At 38.1% G+C, this 20,585-nt stretch overlaps 1 protein-coding gene across 1 annotated transcript; it reads left to right on the forward strand.

Moving 5' to 3' along the window:
• The first annotated feature begins 212 nt into the window (after window positions 1–212).
• vegfd (vascular endothelial growth factor D) lies at window positions 213–13,737 on the forward strand. Its single transcript, XM_073826080.1, has 7 exons — window positions 213–1,008; window positions 8,103–8,301; window positions 8,388–8,578; window positions 10,943–11,076; window positions 11,482–11,585; window positions 11,817–11,936; window positions 13,175–13,737. The coding sequence occupies exons 1-6, from the start codon at window positions 919–921 to the stop codon at window positions 11,912–11,914; spliced, it is 816 nt and encodes a 271-aa protein (XP_073682181.1). The 5' UTR covers window positions 213–918; the 3' UTR covers window positions 11,915–11,936; window positions 13,175–13,737.
• The last annotated feature ends 6,848 nt before the right edge of the window (window positions 13,738–20,585 follow it).

A 20,585-nucleotide genomic window follows, 5' to 3' on the forward strand; every position in this document is an offset into this window, starting at 1 on the left:
AAGCTTTTAAAGTAAAAGCCTTCAGATAAACGGATAGAGCTCGTGGAGTGTGGGTACAGAGGACGGCACTCACAACCATTACGCTGCATTAAAGCTCCCTCTAATTCCCGACTCGTATTACAAGCTCATTGTTGGGTCTGCCTAGGAGTGAAGCACACACACACACACACACACACACACACAGAAAAAGAGAAAGGGCATGTCGGCTTAGCTCCCCTCCTTTTTCATCCCGCCACTTTGCTGCATTTAAGTGGGATATTGGCTGGATTCAGTCTCTCTTCTCCACGCACTCTCTCTCTCTCCTCCCTTCATCCCTCTGTTCCCCCCTTCCCTCCTCCTCTTCCACCTCCACCTCCTCCTCCTCCCCCTCTTTCACTCCTTGCCCTCTGTAGAGGTCTGGATCACATTTAAAACCACATGTTCCTGTGTGCGAGCAACTGAGCCTGGAAGTCAGCAAGCAGGAAACGCGGTGACAGCAGAGTGGGACTGGAGCGCACAGCGACGGGACAGACATGCACGCCTCCCAGATGTCCTTGCATGCACTGGCGGCTGAAGAAGAGTGGATGTAAGTCTATACACAAGTATTGTTTAACACATCTGGATCCGTGGAGACACTGGGCCAAACCTGGCCGGTCCAAGACGGATGACAGCATCAAGGGGTCGTCCTGATTAGAGAGAATCGCAGAAAGTCCAGAGAAGACCATCGCTGATTGATGTCTCTTTCTCCTCCTCTTTTTTTCAAAGAGGAGAGCCCATTTGGCTCCGGGAAGTTCGTTGTGACAGGTCTCTATTGGTGCGCCTGTGTGGTCCTGTGTGAGAAACCTGCTTTGTGATTTGCTAGCGCACGTGAGCGTATACGCAGACAGGCCTCCCTCACTGCTCAATCACTGGACGGTACCCTGGAGAGTAAGTAGCAGGATGAAGACACAGAAATGTGCTGGACTTCACATGTTGTTACTCCTGTATGTCAGACTGATGCTGGCCGTGGACGCCTACAGACCCCAGAGAGTAAGTATGGCATCCCTCGGCAGACATGTAGAACACCAAGTGCAGCCAAAACCTCAGGACATTTTGTTTGTTCACAGTCAAATTTAAATGATACTGAGGTTTGATTTATTTTTTTATAGGTTTTCAATTAAGTTGAAAGTTACAATGTCCATATTCTGCTGTGAGGTCTTTGAAAAGCAGAGTCTGTTTAGTTACAATCTCAAAAATAAGAGTTTTGAAAGAGGGTTTTCCAGTGATCCAAAAGAACGAAGATCCTTCGTAGGTTGTAGGTTTTCAATTTCAGGTTGTAGGTTTTCAATTGTTATGATGTCCATATTCAGTTGTAAGGTCTTTAAAATGCAGAGTCTGTTCAGTTAAAATCTTAAAAATAAGAGTTTCAAAAGAGGATTTTCCAGTGATGCAAAAGAACGAAGATCCTTCGAGAACAGTCGAATATGAATGATCCTGAGATTAAGTTGAATATCAGTTTTGTTTTTGTAGGTTTTCAATTGTTATGATGTCCATATTCAGTTGTGAGGTCTTTAAAATGCAGAGTCTGTTCAGTTAAAATCTTAAAAATAAGAGTTTCAAAAGAGGATTTTCCAGTGATGCAAAAGAACGAAGATCCTTCAAGAACAGTCGAATATGAATGATCCTGAGATTAAGTTGAATATCAGTTTTGTTTTTGTAGGTTTTCAATTGTTATGATGTCCATATTCAGTTGTAAGGTCTTTAAAATGCAGAGTCTGTTCAGTTAAAATCTTAAAAATAAGAGTTTCAAAAGAGGATTTTCCAGTGATGCAAAAGAACGAAGATACTTCGAGAACAGTCGAATTTGAATGATACTGAGGTTAAGTTGAATATCGGTTTTGTTTTTGTAGGTTTTCAATTGTTATGATGTCCATATTCAGTTGTGAGGTCTTTAAAATGCATAGTCTGTTCAGTTACGATCTTAAAAATAAGAGTATTAAAAGAGGTTTTTCCAGTGATCCAAAAAAACGAAGATACTTCGAGAACAGTCGAATTTGAATGATACTGAGGTTAAGTTGAATATCGGTTTTGTTTTTGTAGGTTTTCAATTGATATGATGTCCATATTCAGTTGTGAGGTCTTTAAAATGCAGTCTGTTCAGTTACAATCTTAAAAAATTGAGTTTCAAAAGGGTTTTTTTCAATGATCCAGAAGAATGAAGATCCCTCGAGAACAGTCGAATTGGAATGATACTGAGGTTAAGTTGAATATAGTTTTTGTTTTTGTAGGTTTTCAATTGTTATGATGTCCATATTCAGTTGTGGGGTCTTTAAAATGCAGAGTCTGTTAATTTACAATCATACAAATAAGAGTTTCAAAAGAGGGTTTTTCAATGATCCACAAGACTAAAGATACTTCGAGAACAGTCGAATTTTGAAGGATACTGAGGTTAAGTTGAATATCGGTTTTGTTTTTGTAGGTTTTCAATTGTTATGATGTCCATATTCAGTTGTGAGGTCTTTAAAATGCAGAGTCTGTTCAGTTAAAATCTTAAAAATAAAAGTTTCAAAAGAGGATTTTTCAGTGATGCAAAAGAACGAAGATCCTTCGAGAACAGTTGAATTTGAATGATACTGAGGTTAAGTTGAATATCGGTTTTGTTTTTGTAGGTTTTCAATTGTTATGATGTCCATATTCAGTTGTGAGGTCTTTAAAATGCAGAGTCTGTTCAGGTAAAATCTTAAAAATAAAAGTTTCAAAAGAGGATTTTCCAGTGATGCAAAAGAATGAAGATCCTTCGAGAACAGTCGAATTTGAATGATACTGAGGTTAAGTTGAATATCGGTTTTGTTTTTGTAGGTTTTCAATTGTTATGATGTCCATATTCAGTTGTGAGGTCTTTAAAATGCATAGTCTGTTCAGTTACGATCTTAAAAATAAGAGTATTAAAAGAGGTTTTTCCAGTGATCCAAAAAAACGAAGATACTTCGAGAACAGTCGAATTTGAATGATACTGAGGTTAAGTTGAATATCGGTTTTGTTTTTGTAGGTTTACAATTGTTATGATGTCCATATTCAGTTGTGAGGTCTTTAAAATGCAGTCTGTTCAGTTACAATTTTAAAAAATTGAGTTTCAAAAGGGGTTTTTTCAATGATCCAGAAGAACGAAGATCCCTCGAGAACAGTCGAATTGGAATGATACTGAGGTTAAGTTGAATATCGTTTTTGTTTCTGTAGGTTTTCAATTGTTATGGTGTCCATATTCAGTTGTGGGGTCTTTAAAATGCAGAGTCTGTTAATTTACAATCATAAAAATAAGAGTTTCAAAAGAGGATTTTCCAGTGATGCAAAAGAACGAAGATCCTTCGAGAACAGTCGAATTTGAATGATACTGAGGTTAAGTTGAATATCGGTTTTGTTTTTGTAGGTTTTCAATTGTTATGATGTCCATATTCAGTTGTGAGGTCTTTAAAATGCAGTCTGTTCAGTTAAAATCTTAAAAATAAAAGTTTCAAAAGAGGATTTTCCAGTGATGCAAAAGAACAAAGATCCTTCGAGAACAGTCGAATTTGAATGATACTGAGGTTAAGTTGAATATCGGTTTTGTTTTTGTAGGTTTTCAATTGTTATGTCGATATTCAGTTGTGAGGTCTTTAAAATGCAGAGTCTGTTCAGTTACAAACTTAAAAATAAGAGTTTAAAAAGAGGATTTTCCAATGATCCAAAAGAACGAAGATCCTTCAAAAACAGTCGAATTTGAATGATACTGAGGTTAAGTTGAATATCGTTTTTGTTTTTGTAGGTTTTCAATTGTTATGATGTCCATATTCAGTTGTGAGGTCTTTAAAATGCAGTCTGTGTAGTTAGTACAATCTTAAAAATAAGAGTTTCAAAAGAGGTTTTTCTAGTGATGCAAAAGAACGAAGATCCTTCGAGAACAGTCGAATTTGAATGATACTGAGGTTAAGTTGAATATCGGTTTTGTTTTTTTTAGGTTTTCAATTGTTATGTCAATATTCAGTTGTGAGGTCTTTAAAATGCAGAGTCTGTTCAGTTACAAACTTAAAAATAAGAGTTTCAAAAGAGGATTTTCCAATGATCCAAAAGAACGAAGATCCTTCAAAAACAGTCGAATTTGAATGATACTGAGGTTAAGTTGAATATTGTTTTTGTTTTTGTAGGTTTTCAATTTTTATGATGTCCATATTCAGTTGTGAGGTCTTTAAAATGCAGTCTGTTTAGTTACAATCTTAAAAATAAGAGTTTCAAAAGAGGGTTTTCCAATGATCCAGAAACATTTATTTTTAAGAATCACCCACTCTTACACTGTTCCAAACCTGTACGACTTGCATTCGTCTGAGGAAAGACAAAAGAAGATGTTCTGAAGAATGTTTAGGGTCTAAAACAACATTGGACCTCAGTTTTGGCTGAACTTTTCCTTCGAAATAGCAGTTCCAAAACGATTTAGCATCATTTTGTGCTGACTCACTAAACAGGGACCTGTTGCAAGCTCAGCAGGGCCAGATGGGGCCTCCTGCTGTGACCTTAAGGTCGCTTAATCGCAAAATCATTTTCCTGAATGTTACCGTGGGAAGTGAGGCTTAAATCACTCTGAAGTAAATTACAATTTTCACAATTGCAGTCTTCGATGTAAGATATATGGCTCCTCTGAAAGCACTCTTGGAAACTCAGTGGCTACTTGTGAGAATTTCCAAAGGCAAGTTGTTAAGGCCATTCATCTGTTTTTTTTTGTGTGCGTGTATATCAATGGTAGGTTACGTAAGAAATGTTATGGGTTCCAAGCAGTGGCGCAACAGGATAATATCCTATTAGTTTATACAGAAACACTCGATAAAGAGGCTGTTTTATCCTATGTGTGTGGGATCCGAGGGCAGCCTGAGGCTTCGTAAGGTCTTTTATATGGTCAAACTCAATCCGTTTCATTTCTTCTTCCTTGTTAGCGGTCTCCACCTTATTAACTTTGCCCTGTTGTAACTCATATTCTTACTTTTCTTTTAAATCCCTCCTCATTCTCTCGCTCTTTCTGTTTGTTGTTGCTGTGTGCGGGTAAGTGAAAGCAGACGGCTCCACCCTAACATACTGAAGGGATCATAGAAGATCATGTCACTACACGAGAGCAGGATGCGAGGCTTCTCTAGTGATGACTTCCATATCGCGTGCCAGCCCTCTCCATGCCGGCCTCGGCTGTTTTACTTTCCGCCCGCTTTGTGGCTTTCCCGTCTCATAAAAGCATGATTGGAAGTCCTTTGGCCCCTATTGCTCTTTCTTTTTTTTTAATCGCCCTTTTTGTGGGACACACCCGGTGTGTAGTAAACATTCGTAACCAAGCCAGTGCTGGTTTTTGCTTGCTTGAATACATCAATATTCACAATAACTCATGTGGTATTGATTGAGAGGTGGCAGACTTCAGGGTTTGTGTGTGCACTCCAACTAATTAAGCAAACCCTGTGTACGTAATCCACACTATAAACTCTATCCACTTCCTTTTCTGTTTTGTAATAAAGGGTAAACCGGTGACAGACCAGTGTATTGATCAGGAGTGCATTTTTTTTTTAAATGGAACTATGTTTGCAAGGTCTGTTGTTACAAACAGAGTTCATGGTAATGGATATGACAATGTTAATGTATTTGGTCTTGGTGGAATAGATCTGCACAAGTAGCATATGTAATAACCTGTTGCAGAACTAAACAGGTGGAGCTGGGGAGGTGGAGGGTTTCAGAGGAACTCTAAAAGTGCGTTACAAAACGCTCTAGTGAATGCTAACCAGCCATATAAATGTAAAGCAGCAAGCTTATTGGCTGCATATACAACATGAACCAATTAGATTGTTCCAAGTAGTTTAACACTGTGAATATCATCAGTTTGCGTTAACAACCCATCAGCCTGCCCCATCTATCAATGCTTTTGGGAAACGCTCCCTAGGCTGGCCAAAAAAGTTTACTTCCAGAAAAAAAAAAAAAAAAATCTACAGATAATGTACTCACATTCTTGTCATCCAAGATGTTCATGTCTTTCTTCAGTCGTAAAAGAAATTATTTTTTCTGGGGAAAAATTTCAGGATTTTTCTCCATATAGTGGACTTCTATGGTGCTCCGACTTCCAAAATGCAGTTTAAATGTGACTTCAAACAATCCCAAATGCGGTTGTAAATATTCCCAGTCGAGGAAGAAGGGTTTTATCTAGCGAAACGATCATTTTTTTTTTTTACAATTTTATATATTTTTTAACCTTAAACACTCGTCTTGTCTTACTCTGTCTGAACTCTGTTTTTTTCCGGTTCAAGAAAGTTGATCTTCTTTGCATGTTCACTTTGAAAACACTGGGTCAGTACTTCTACAGCGATGTAGGAAGATCATGAAACTGTTTTTTTTTTTTTTCAAAAATAATCATTTCACTAGATAAGACCCTTCTTCCTCGACTGGGATCGTTTGAAGCCGCATTTAAACTGAATTTTGGAAGTTCAAACTCGCGGCACCATAAAAGTCCACTTTATGGAGAAAAATCCTGAAATGTTTTCCTCAAAAAACAGTGTTCATTATCTGTACATTTTTGTTCTGGATGTGAACTTCACCTTTAAAATTGGTTAATGTAATAAGTACCGATACATATTGGGTTGTTGCTCAAATGCTCACTTAATCATTTGTTTTTAAGGTCTTATTGCATGCCGGCTGAGCTACCAAGCAAGCTTGTTATGTCCGGAAAGCGAAACATATGGAGCTGTAATCATAATTGTGTACGTAAACTATTACAAGTGCTCACTGTATAACTGCCTCTAGTGTTCATACTGCAGTGATATGTACTTATTGGTTCGTATTTCGCGTCTTGCAAAAAAGTTCCCACAGGTACTTTTTCATATGAGATCAGGTAAAATATTACAGTAATACTGATAAGCAGACTGATATACACTAATAATATTACGAAATATCAGATCAAAAATGCCATGACCAATAAGAAACATGTTCCAGAGACTACAACATATTGGCATTATATTGTCCATTATTTACTCTACTCTGGAGGTATGAATGTCAGCATTGGCGGCTGAAAGAGTGACCACTGTTGACTTTGTGAAGGTTGTTCTGCAGCTGTCACTAGGCATTTAGTAGTTATCCAATCCATGTTTTGCAAAACAGCCATGCTGTTCTGTTCATATTGGTGGCACACGTCCCAAACTCCAATCCCTGGGATCTGTGTCTTCACTGAGCTTCTAAACAGGTGGTCCATACTGAGCTAATAGAGCGTATGTTCCAGTTGTTTAGAGTGGGCCTCTGCCAGAGGCTGTTACATGTGTTTGGCTACACAAGCTGGTTTGAGAGAAGAAAATCTGAACTTTATGGCCTGACAACAAGCCTGGACTGAGCGCAAAGCTCTAGACAAGTTCTAGAGACTGAACTTGAAGAATCCAGCACTTAGGTTGTGTGCAGTGAGCAGAACTACTTCAGATGATTCAAGACTCCTTTTACCCACTCTGGAGGTTGCACTGCTTTGTTAATTTTTACATCTTTTCAGCAAGCTGTAAGCGAACACTCTGTGGATTATATACAAATTTGTAAGACTAAGGATCTGTGTAGGGTCTGATGCAACACTGTCTATTCCTCGGTTACAGAACTACATGAGGAACATCTGCATCCTTTCCCTAGTGATATACTGATTCTTCACACAGCCAAAAAAAAAAAAAAAAAAAAAAAAATGCTGAGAAAATCCAACTTTGATTATCACTACTGCCCTCTAGTGGATAGAAGAAAAATGTTCCTTTAAATGTGCACTCAGATGTTTTATTTTTAAAAAGTTGTAGCCTACCACTAAAGAAATCAATAGCTGTAGAATAAAAGTATCTAGTTGATGGTTATACCCGACTGGTTAGCCAAGACTTTACACACCTCACAGGCAGCAGGAAGTTTGTATCATGCAAGTCTTTGTAGTAGGTTGTAAAGTTGGGAAAGAAGGTGTTTCTAATTTGTGTAGAATTAGGGCATTCATTTTTAATCCTTAACTCCCGCTGTGCTGTTCCATACTTTTGGCTGAATTTTGCTCAGCATGTCTCAAACATATTCCTATAAAAACGTTTCCCCTTCTATTAAAATCAGCAGCCTCAATGCCATCATTCTTTCCCCATTCTCCATAGGATATAAACCAGGAGAAGTGGGAACAGGAACTGAGGGAAGCTGGGAGTCTGGATGAGCTTCTGATGTTGACCGAATATCCGGACTGGAAGCTGTGGAGATGCAGACTCAAGCTAAAGCACTTTGAATACGCCACTCCACCTGAGAACCGCAGGTCAACTCGCTTTGCGGCTGCATCATTTAGTCCAGAGATGCTTAAAGGTTGAAACCTTCATGCAAACACAATTAGGGACGTGGTGTCTAATAGTAAACTGATTTGTGTGCCTAAAAAGTACCTTTTTTTCCAGACATTGATGACGAATGGCAGAAAACACAGTGTATGCCCAGAGAGACGTGTGTAGATGTGGCTAAAGAGCTGGGCACCAATACGGCAGTGTTCTTTAAGCCTCCATGCGTCTCTGTCTTCAGGTGTGGCGGCTGCTGCAACAAAGAGGGAGTTACCTGCCGTAACACAAGCACGACTTATGTCAATAAAACTGTGAGCACTACTCATTGCATTGCGTGGGTATTAGACAAAAATTACTGTCCAATCTTACACAGTCTTGAAGGGAACCCTGGTGTTTTAAGACTTGTAATGATGTCTCTTACTAAAATATGTAGTAGAAAACCATTGAAAGATTGACGTTATTTTAATATATTTTGGACTATGGGGGCGCCATTATTTTGATTACGTAGGTAATGGTTGCTTAATCTGTTGCTATTTTTACCGCAACACAACTCGTAATGTATAACAATACAGATAAAATGCCACTTCGTGTGGCTTTTAATTAAAATTGTCAGTCAAAGGGCATCAAAAGAAGCGATGCAAGTCTTCACTGCTTTCCTAGTGATAACAAGAGGAGAAAAGACTGGGAAGATGCCTGTTGGCGCATAATACTGCCTAAAGACCCGCGTCTTTGTTCTCTCCACTTTAGCCCTGATGCCTTTGAGGCTTTTAGTAGACCACAGCTGCTGAAAGAGCTTACAAATGATGTAAACATGCTGGTGCTTGTCATGATGCCACAGCCACTGAAGGAGTTTCTCAGAGTTGGCTTCAATCGATGGTACGGCATTTGGTTTGAGCCTTGGCTTATATCCATCGGCACCTGTAAGCTCTGTGGTAATTGTATCAGTATTTTATTTTCCTTGTTGTGTATTCCAAGTTGTGTTGCTGTAAAAATAATGGCTCAGTGCCAGTAGTATAATCTAAACAACTAATTTCCAACAAAAAATCACCAATTTTAAAACATTTTCTTTTTAATAAAATCACGTAAACTCAGAGTGAGGGTTTAAACTTTTATTTTATAATCACGATGAACACTTAGCATAATGAGAAAGATATTGATATTGATGTATGATGTAGTTTCCATAAGTTTATAAATGATTTACCTTCCAAATCTGATGAAATGACGCACGTTGCGTTCCCAAATGAACATTATTATAAACCCAAACTCACAACAACATGCAGAGATGGAGTTTGAGACGCTCCACACATGTAAATGATAAAAGTTCCTGTGGAACAGTATACTGTGAACGGAGCTGCTATGAGATGCACGTAGGTATCCTACTACACGCATGTAAATAATTAACGCACATTTATTAAACCTGCATCGCATATATTTACTTAACAGAATTGTAGCATTTGTGAATTCACAATTATGCTTAATTATAATTTTGAAATGGGTTTAATATATAACGCAGCCTTGGAAAACAGTCTAATAATGCGTTTCATGGATTCTTGTCCGTGAAATGCGCCACTTCCGGTATTTTGCCAGTTACTCGATGCGGGCAAAATGAAATCTAATGTCATCCAAGATGTCATGTCTTTCTTTCTTTAGTCAAAAAGAAATTAAGGTTTTTGAGGAAGACATTCCAGGATTTTTCTCCATATAATGGATTTGAATGGAAGCCAACAAGTTGAAGGTCCAAATTGCAGTTTCAATGCAGCTTCAAAGGGCTCTACATGATCCCAGCTGAGGAATAAGGGTCTTATCTAACGAAAAGATTGGTCATTTTCTAAGAAAAATACAAATGTATATACTTTTTACCCACAAATGCTCGTCTTGCACTAGTTCGACCTCACACATTACGGAAGTACCAACCCAGTGTTTACAAAGTGAACGTACAAAGCAATTCAAACACCCTTTACAAAAAAAGGTAAAACAACAATGTCGGGCAATTTTGAAGTTGGAGGAGAAAATTAGAGTTTTTTTGCCCTACACTACCTTTTTTAATCGAAGTACATAGAGGAAGAACTAACTGTGTGTGACTTTTCAGACGTGATTAAAATCGAGCTGGTGCAAGTGAGCATTTGTGGTTAATAATTACATACATTTGAATTTTTTTAAGAAAACGACCGATTGTTTTGCTAGATAAGATACTTATTTCTTGGCTGGGATTGTGTAGATCCTTTTGAAGCTGTATTGAAACTGCAATTAATACCTTTAACCCATTGCCCACCATTTAAGTCCACAATGTGGAGAAAAATCCTGGAATGTTTTTCTCCAAAAGAAGAAAGAAAGACATGAACACCTTAGATGACATGAGGGTGAGTAAATTATCAGAAAATTTGAATTCTGGAAGTGAACCTCTCCTTTAATGTGTCATTAATGTTAATCAAACAACAAAAGATGTTAAATAAATGTATTCCCCCATGAGAAATTTGGTCACCCTAAATATAAATGAATGTAAAAAAGCAACCAGAATCAAAGAAAATAGATAGTTACGAGGTCTGAAACAACATGAGGGTGAGCAACTGATGACAGAATTTACATTTTTGGCTGAACTATCCCTTTAACATATGTGTTAATGTGTACATTCTGTTCCACTTCACTGTTTGTAAAAGACATCTTCTTTCTCACAGATTTTGAGTGTGAGTCTGGCTCCATATAAATCTGGACCAGAGCCCGTGCTGGTGAAAATAGCCAATCACACAGAGTGTATGTGCCAGGAACATTCGCTGATCCGCAGACATGTTCGTGAGAAGCACAAGAAGAGGTTAGTAAAAAAATAGGTTAGTGTGAAACATGAAATATTAAGTATGCAATGTAAAATTCAATAATAACTAATGTTTCCTGAGATGATAGATTTAGAAAATGCCAGACTGATTACAACCTAGTTGGATGAATTTATCAATGAGGCAATCAGTATTCCCCAGCACTTACACAGAGTGCAATGCATTTTTATGGAAATTGGCTAGGTCTTTCTTGTGGTGTAACATCAAACTCTTTGAAATGTTAGACCCAACCCTTATTTTTCCAGTGCCATGCTGTGTTATTCACTGTTGATACAACAGTGTTGCTCTTGGAGAAATTACAGATTGTGCCTTGCTGAATGGCAGCCATATGTAGGAGTTCGAGTGTTTGCTGGCATAATAATATGTCTGCGTGTGTGTGTATGCAGTTGCTCTCCTACACGTAAGCCAGAAGACAAGAGGCTGTGCAACAAAGGTTTAATATGGGACTGGATGGCAGAGCGATGTGTGACGTACCCCTCCAGTAAACAAGGTCAGTGAGTAATTGATTTCAACTCACGCATTGCCACTTCCTGTTCTGGCCTAATGCATGGATAGCTTACCTCGGTTACTTTTTATTGCATGTTAGTCACTATATTGCAGGAACTTTTAGTCAATATAGACCCATCAAGGCACACACAACAACAAGACTACTATGTTTTTGCACATTTATTACATCTGCGCAAATGCTTTTATTTTATTTATACTTTTTTTTTTCTATCAGAGCCTCCATCTACTGTCAGTGAGGAGGACTGTGAGATTGATGTTGAGCGATGTGAATGTATTCCAAAAGTATGGACACACAGATTACACCATACGTGACAATTCAGCAAATCTTCTGAAGGTAGAACAATTTTTTCAAAAATAATGGATATTAAAACGACGGCATTTTTCTGCCATGTTTAAAAATCTCAATTACGAGATTAAAGTAAAAATATTTTGAGAATAAAGTCGAAAATACAAGAATAAAGTAGACATTATGAGAATAAAGTCGAAATGTTTCAAGAATAAAGTCGAAAAGTTTTGAGAATAAAGTTGAAATTCTGAGAATAGTCGAAATTCAGAGAATAAAGTCGAAATGTTTCGAGAATAAAGTCCAAATTACTAGAATAAAGTCGAAATGTTTCAAGAATAAAGTTGAAATTACGAGAATTAAATTGTAGCAATTAAAGTTATAATATTTTGAGAGTATAGCCTATGCATGCAAATGGCCCAGACTGGGAGCACCAGGAGAAGTTGCAAGGCCACTGGAATATTATTGAATATATCTGGGATTATTAGCAAAAAACATACCATGTGTTATACTCACAGGGACAGTATGTTTGGAAATAATATTTCACATGTTTGATTGCATTCATTAGGCCTATTTGTAGTGCGCCCAATAATAGTAATAAGCTTTGTGCTTTTGGCACTTTTAATATAAAACCAAGCCTCCGCTTTCAAAATCTGTTAGTTTTATAACAAAATACAAACCAATACAATGTGTTTTACAATAATATGTTTTTCATGCTACGTTACATTACCATGAGACATTCGTTATACAGTTATACTGTTTTCCTAGTGAAAATTCCACATATGCTTGGATTACAGTTTCTCTGAGTGCTTTTTAATATTACTGGACATATTCTTTAAATCTTGATTCTGATTGGTCAGTCGCATAATTACTAATTGTCCGACTTGAGTTCTTTTGATTCAAAAAATGTAAACTGGCGCCATCTAGCATCTCATTTATCAATTGAATTTAAAATAACCTATAGAACTTTGGGAATACTTTTACTGTATTATTGTTTTTTGTTTAAGATAATATACAGATAAAACTATAAAACACTTACTGAGCAGATGTTTAATGTCTACGTGTTTATTTGGTAGGCAAAACAGCCGTGTAATATGCCACTCCCTATCTGATCACCCTGTTCAGATTTATTTTCTGATAATGCCTGACTGACAGTAAATCATCCCTTGTGATCGAAGTAAAGCTATTGTCAGTCAGTTATAAGGATAGAGTGTTAAATACATGGGGAATGTTAAACTATGGATGCATCTTCCATTAATAACACTCAGTTTCGTTCATTTATTTTTCAGCTGCAAGAGAGAAAACAACGATGAACACAACGCCCTGACAATCTGCAAGTGTCGAGTGCAGAGACTGCAAAACACCATTTAATTTATTTATCTCTCTATTTATATCAAATAAAAATACTTTTATTAACATTAATGTATTCACACATCTCAGCAGTAATATGGCAGCGATAGCTTTCTAAATATAAAAAACAACGCTGCTTTTCTGTCTGAACACATCTGAGGTAAATGTCTCCTTTGCACTGAAGACAGCATTTCACCCTAAAGAATGTCTGTGGAAGTCAGAACTTGGATATAATTTATATCTAAAATAATTATATTTAATCATAAATTATAATTTTTCAAATGTTCCCTGGTGGGTTCCATCCACATCATGTTTCCATGGCACAAGAGGACTACATGTGGGATGGTGTACATACAGAAGTACTTCATTACTTGACATGCATTGAGGAAATGGCCAAGCCTTTGTTTAAGTCGATGTGTTCACCACTGAGCATGCTGCCAACAATAAAAAATATGTACTGGAGATGAAAGCTATTCAAATAAAAAACGGCAAATTTAATAAATAGGCCTTTGATTGTGATGTTTTCAAAGACCACAGAAACCTTTTTAATGCTTAAAGAGGACAATATGAGCCCTTCGCATGTTAAAAGGACACATTATAATTTGTGTTAAAGAATAGTTTCCTGTATAAGGCCCATTAAATTGTACCAAAGCATTCCTGTGCTCTTATAATACAGTTTCAGTCACTTTGGTTTGTTGTAGATGTAGTACAACCTGCAATCAATATTTATCCAACAGTGAATAGAGCATTTCAAGACAGGAAGGACAGGGCTAATTGTCACAAACACTACTCTATTTAACGATGACACAAAACCTTTTAAAGTAGTTATTTTGTGAACCTTTTAAATTTTTGTAGTTTAATTAATCATTTTGGGCTTTGTACTGTAAAAGCTGCTGTTGTACTCAACTGTATCTTTCTTTCTGGACAATAACAATGGACATATTCAAGGTATGTGCTTGTAGAAACAGACTTACCCTGAAAAATATTTACTAGGCCAATAGATGACGCCTTGCCTTGGTCTACCCTGCACCTGAGTATCTTCTATTAGGTCAGAAAATAAATAAGAAGGCGGTTAGTGCAACCTGACAAATATTTGTGTGTACCTGCAGTACATTGACATTGATATTGGTGACTATCATAACTGCATACTCTGGTCTTGGAAAGTCAGATGAAATTTGGTGTAGATTCCTATTCCAGTTCTGCATCTTCTGTTCCTGTTTATAGACCACACACACATAAAGCAACCTATTTTTTATTCTTTGGTGACTTTTCATTATGTAGCCAGTAATGCCCGACTAATTTTCTCAAACAAAGAGCTAGTGTCCATGGCGGTTTTTCCTCCGGTAAGATTTCCACGGAAACACTTACAGTAGGCAACCATCATGATATTAATGAGAGGTAAGCAGCTTGGGGGCGAACTTGAATATATAAATAATTAGCACAAAACTTTTAGAAACCAGCATGAGTCATATTCTTATGTGTTACCCTGTCTGACGACAACTAGCTACTGGAACAACAGATGTCAAAGCTGAATCCAACTAAACTAAAATGACATGTAGTTGGCTCGCACTTGAACAGAAGTGTCGCGACAGTAGCCCAGTCAGCTGTTTTTTAAAACCTAGCTTTTTAGTAGACTAATCACCTAGTTTTTCTGAAGAGTAAATTTGGCATGACAAATTGTTAAAACGCCATTCACATTCTGGCTTCATATTGACGTGAATAACACGGCTCCAGTCACTATCGCGCAGATGAAGCATTGATCCGCGAGATGGACTGAGTGGGTGTGATTACTTGCATCTGATACAGCATTCATTCTTCAGCTCAATCTCATATTCACAATAAAACATTACTTTGAATATCCACTGAGAAAAGCATTATCTTTGTCATAACATTACTATCCTTTAATCTGTTAAGGATTCTTTTTGATGACAGCGCTGCTCAGTGCATTTGTTGGCTGTCTCTTAGAAGCTGTTGTTTAAAGTAAAAAATATTCATTTAAGATCCGATTCATTTTAGTGAATCGACTCGGCAATTCAATTCGCTGTGTTGATGGCTTATGTATGAAATAAATTATAATTTATGTGTTAAATGTGCTACTCCCCTCATAGTTTAGGCAAACAGTCTATAATGCTATAAGAAACAGAAAACAGTAATTCATTGTTTACCTTGGTCTTTAGTCCATGGTAATGGCAGTTTACGTATTTTGTTTGTAGCTATATAATATTATATTACAATAATTATTAGATTAATAATTAAATAAAAAATACACTTAGATAAATATTGCTGTTTGCCAATGTTTATGATTATTGCTTGCGCATGAGACACTGATTATTTATCAAAGCAAGCCTGAGTTGTAAAACGCTATGAAATTATTTTAAAATACAGGACTGTGACATGTGTGGCTGTGATAAATGGGTGAAACCCTCCAGGAACCACCAGGATTTTTGCGCTGAATTGGAGTTATTTCCTGAAATGAACTGCTCTCCACATTTTCCACAGAAAAGACAACCTGCCACTCCTGACATTTTCACTCGGGAACCTATTCATCTCCTTAAGCTCATCCTTGACAGTTCAGACATCCTCTTCCTTCAGGTTGTGACTTCCCCGCATGCTCTCTGTCCATTACTGTTGAAGGTCACACAGTCGTTGCCCCCTGGAGTGTTAAATGCCTGGAAGTCGTCCAAGATATCTTGACCTTTACGGATCACTTTGTGCCAAATGCACAGTCCAGCTTCTTCTCGTCCCTAAACATCTAGCACTCACCGCAATACCACTGCATTCAGTTTCTTCTGTTCATCTCTTTACTTAGGGACTGTAATTTATTCTGACTGTTCGTTGTGACTACTTGAAAAAACATTCATCAATAGGCCCCTTATGAAATCATGGGAAATTCTCACGTTGTAGTTTTGCTGTGCCTCTGGTGACTCCCCAATGCTGCCAAATGAATATTCAAGTCATTTTTCAGGCCACGGTGCAGGCAACAGATGGTTTATCAAGCATGATCTATAAGCATGTGCTTCTAAATCACTTGACAGGCACTTCAAAGAAGTCACATCACACTACTTAATTATTTAAATTTTCCCTGAGATCCACTCATATTAATTATTTTTTGTATGCGGATGCATGTGTATGCGTATATGTATGTGTATGCAACAGTTCTTTCTGGTCCTTGAATCTGATTGGCTGATCTGAGTCCAACAGATCTCAAACAGCCGCTGTTTGTAATTGTATTACTCCGCTAGTCCGCTTGCGGTACTTATCACTGCGAGTGTCATGGCGGACGCCCAAATCCACTATAATTTTAAAAATATTGCTGTTTTTGTGTCACAGAATGTAGTTTTAAGAGGTTTTTAGGCGAGAATGTACTTGTTTATAGTTTAAATATGCCGTTTGTTAATAAAGATAACATCTGTTTTAAAGAATTTGCTTTGATGTGAGCTCACTGAGAGTGCCTCACTCTAATGACACTAATGTCTTTATAGTGGTTAAACAGAAGATATAATTTATTTTCCGTAAATATAATGGACAGTCTTTGGTCTCATTAATATATTATTTGTTCCTGAGCAATTTTCCGTCTCATTCGTTTATGTGAATTCAGTGCTTTATATCAGTGTCACAATCTAGGCAGGAACAGACGAACAACGACGTAGTAAAAGACGAATATTTAATAAATCCAATGGGAAACAGGCAGACACAGGAACACGGAGTGGAAACATCAGGGGATAACATCAAAGACCGACAAGAACCAAAGCAAAGACACAAACTTATAAAGACACAATGATTGGGACACACAGGTGTGGGAAATTAAGCAGGAACCAAAATACACAGAGCAGCGGGGGAGATGGGAGAAACCAACTAAATTGTCCAGGGGTGTGACAATCAGAGTGGTGCCTTTGTACATTTGACTGAAGTGCCTAGCAGCTTTTATGATGGCTGCTGTTGTTGTTTATTACATATTATTTTTCAATATAATGTTCTATATAAATAATAATAATTTTTAAGTAGTATTGAGAAACGGCGAGGGTGTTCGTGATGGTGATTTTAGTTACATTATTCAGCCATTAGATGGTGACAAGAGACAGTTTTTTTGAGTCAGCAGTAAAGACTTTTATATTGAAAAATAAATGCTGTTATAAACGGAAGTTATTAGGGGTTCAAGCATGTAGTGCTGAAACCCTATTGTACAATAATCGTTAAAATGGCCTAGGATCAGCAATCTCCACATAACACTAATCAGGCAGACCGGTTTGGTAAGTTGTAGGGACTTGAAACTTGGAGGGATGGTAGTATTCACACTGCTGACAACATCCTCAAGGCTCACCCCAATTGGCCTTATTGGGGCACTATAGCAATCAAATCAATTTGACTCTGTCCATCACACTGCCAAAATTTTCGGTGTTTTTGCTTTTTTTTATATATATGCTGGTCCTTTGCTGGTATATGCTGGTCATGTTGCTGGTCAAGGACCAGCATAAACCAGCAAAGGACCAGCATTAACCAGCAACATGACCAGCATAAACCAGCATAAACCAGCAAAGGACCAGCATATACCAGCTAAAACCAGCATCCCAGCACCAAAACATACCTAACCAGCATATGCTGTTTTTTTCAGCAGGGAAACGACTGCAGAAATGGTATTTATTTTAAGGGTTTAAAGTGTAGTCTTGATAACATTATGTAAACCTATTCTTGGAAACGAGCTGGCAACAGAAATCACACAGAACAGAATTAAATGTTATAAAAAGCAGTTTCATAAAAAGTAATAACGTTAAATGTTTAGGTGATGCATATATGTCAGTATTGTATGTTTAGTGTCTATAAAAACATAAATATATGTACGTTTTGCAGAATCACATTTTACGTAAAATACATATGAATTATTATGGGGTCACGTTGTTATATGTATTGTACCTACCCAGTAACTTCGTTGAACAAGAGGGTAACAATCACCACTTTAATTTACAACCCGCAGATGTCACACTTACCCTGTAATTACATGGAACAAGAGTATACTTTCGCAGTAATTCTAAAAAGCTTACATATAGGTACAGCAAACGTACGATTTATGCCTGGTACAGTAATAGAATAGATACCTGTTAACACCGTAACTTCATTTTACTTACGTAGTTCTTTGCAGGTTGCATATCTGGTTGTTGTGCCCAATTATCAAAACGTAACATGTTCTCTTATACCTACAAGTAAGTTCTTTACAGGTACACTATAATTACAGAAACGTACACATAAATTGCAGGTTGCATATCTGGGTTGTCATTATTACCCAAATTTAACATATTGTCCCTGTATACCTACATGTACGTTATTTATTGGTACATTATAATAACAGAAACGTACACGCAAATTCAGTATACTTATGTAGTTAATTGCAGGTTGCACATCTGGCTTGTTACCCCCTCATTACCCAAATTTAACATATTGTTCCCTTATACCTACATGTTCGTTCTACTGTATATAGGTACACTATAATTACAGAAACATACACCGTAAATTCAGTTTACTTACGTAGTTCTTTGCGGGTTGTAATCTAAAGCGTTACCGAGACGTCTTCACCAAACTCACAACACATATGTAAGTGCAGAAGGAGCCTGTCCAAGTATGCCCAAAAGCCTATAAAGCCTAAATGAAAACTCAAAACTTCACAAAACATGCGACAGGTGATTCTTAACAACCATGCAAAGTTATAGAGAGATCGAAGCATACCCGGCGCTATAACAGACATACAAAAGTCATTACAAAACATCATATTTCTATGGCAAATTACTTGTATTTGCCAAAAATCCTTTTTAAATCATTGATTTAAGTGGTTATAGACTTGCTTAATAATATGTAATGTCTTTTTTTTCATATGAGTTTAAATGCTTGAAACCCAGTAATTGGTGCTTGCAGCAATATTTTTTACTTTTAGCAACAGCTTCTAAGAGACAGCCAACAAATGCACTGAGCAGCACTGACATCAAAAATAATCCTTAACAGATTAAAGGATAGTAACGTTATGACAAAGATAATGCTTTTCTCAGTGGATATTCAAACTAATGTTTTGTTGTGAATATTAGATTGAGCTGAAGAATGAATGCTGTATCAGATGCATTTAACCACACCCACTCAGTCCATCTCTCTCTCATATTCTACTAAGCATAATACACTGCTTTTACAATAAGCTTTTAATGAAGCAACTTAAGATTCCTTTGTTACTAGTTTTAAAGTGAGATTTTCGAATTAGTAAAGAGGCTTGGGCTCAGCTGTTAAGATAAATTTGAATCCATGGTGGAAGGAAGTAGTTCTGCATAAAAAAGGGTTTTAAAAGACAGTCTTGTTTATTATGTATTTACTTACTGTAATAGGTGTATGCAGGACTAGACGAGACGATAGACGATATTCACAAATACAATATATTTAATATAATTCTCCAAGAGGAACAAGGCAGGAACACGAAGAGCTTTCACACACATCAAACGTTAAGGACCGACCATACACTGAACTCAAAGACTGACTCTTAAAGACAAACTAATCAAGAAACACAGGTGACATTGATGACTGATAATAAAACACAGGTGTAACAGATGACGGTGACGAAGGCTAAACCAAATGACAGATCAACGGGGGGAAGACAAATGGGAAAAACCAATGACAGGACAGACAGAACTGTGACATTACGCCCCCCTCCGGAAAGGCGCGTCCTCGCGCCGTGGAAAAAACGAAAAAACGAGAGGGGCGGAAAACCAGGAAACCAAAGTCAATGAGGGAGGGGGCTCCGGCGGAGGACGCAACCCCCGGAGGAGGACCAGAAAAAAAGTCCAGGTAATACAGAAGACAGTCCATGGGGGCGACGACGGAGGGAGGAGCCAGGGAAGACACAGGAGGGACCTGGAGCAGGAGGAAATCCACAGGACCCAGACCACAGCCATGATGACGGCCCACGGTGGAGCCGACGGAGGGAGGAGCCATGGTGGAGGGAGGACCGCCGACTCCATGGGGCCGACCGACAGAGGCGGAGCAGATGGAGGAGGAGCCCGAGGCGGAGACGGAGAGCCGATGATCCGGGGTGACGCCGAGGATCCGGAGGGCCAAGGTGGAACAGGCTCTGGCGCCCGAGGCGGAGGCGGAGTCCCGGAGATCCGCGGCGGAGCCAGAGCGACAGAGGATGGAGGCTGTGCCCGCAGGAAGGAGGAGTCCCAAGGAGCCGGTGGGACGGCGCGACGAGGCACAGCCGGAGGAGCAGAGTCCTGAGGAGCCGATGGGGAGACGACTGACCAGGGCGGAGCCGGAAAGACGATGGAGCCCGGTGGAGCTGGTGGATCGACGGGTGACGGTGTAGAGGAGGGCGTCGAGAGC

The sequence above is a fragment of the Garra rufa genome, chromosome 20, assembly GCF_049309525.1.
Source record: "Garra rufa chromosome 20, GarRuf1.0, whole genome shotgun sequence".
Taxonomy (NCBI): domain Eukaryota; kingdom Metazoa; phylum Chordata; class Actinopteri; order Cypriniformes; family Cyprinidae; genus Garra; species Garra rufa.

What these genes read in the sequence shown, in the direction of transcription:
- vegfd (XM_073826080.1), top strand. Translation starts at nt 919, where the DNA reads ATGAAGACACAGAAATGTGCTGGACTTCACATGTTGTTACTCCTGTAT. An exon ending in TAGTCCAGAGATGCTTAAAG is followed by an intron (nt 8,302 to 8,387) that starts GTTGAAACCTTC and finishes CTTTTTTTCCAG; the next exon opens with ACATTGATGACGAATGGCAG. An exon ending in GTACCCCTCCAGTAAACAAG is followed by an intron (nt 11,586 to 11,816) that starts GTCAGTGAGTAA and finishes TTTTTCTATCAG; the next exon opens with AGCCTCCATCTACTGTCAGT.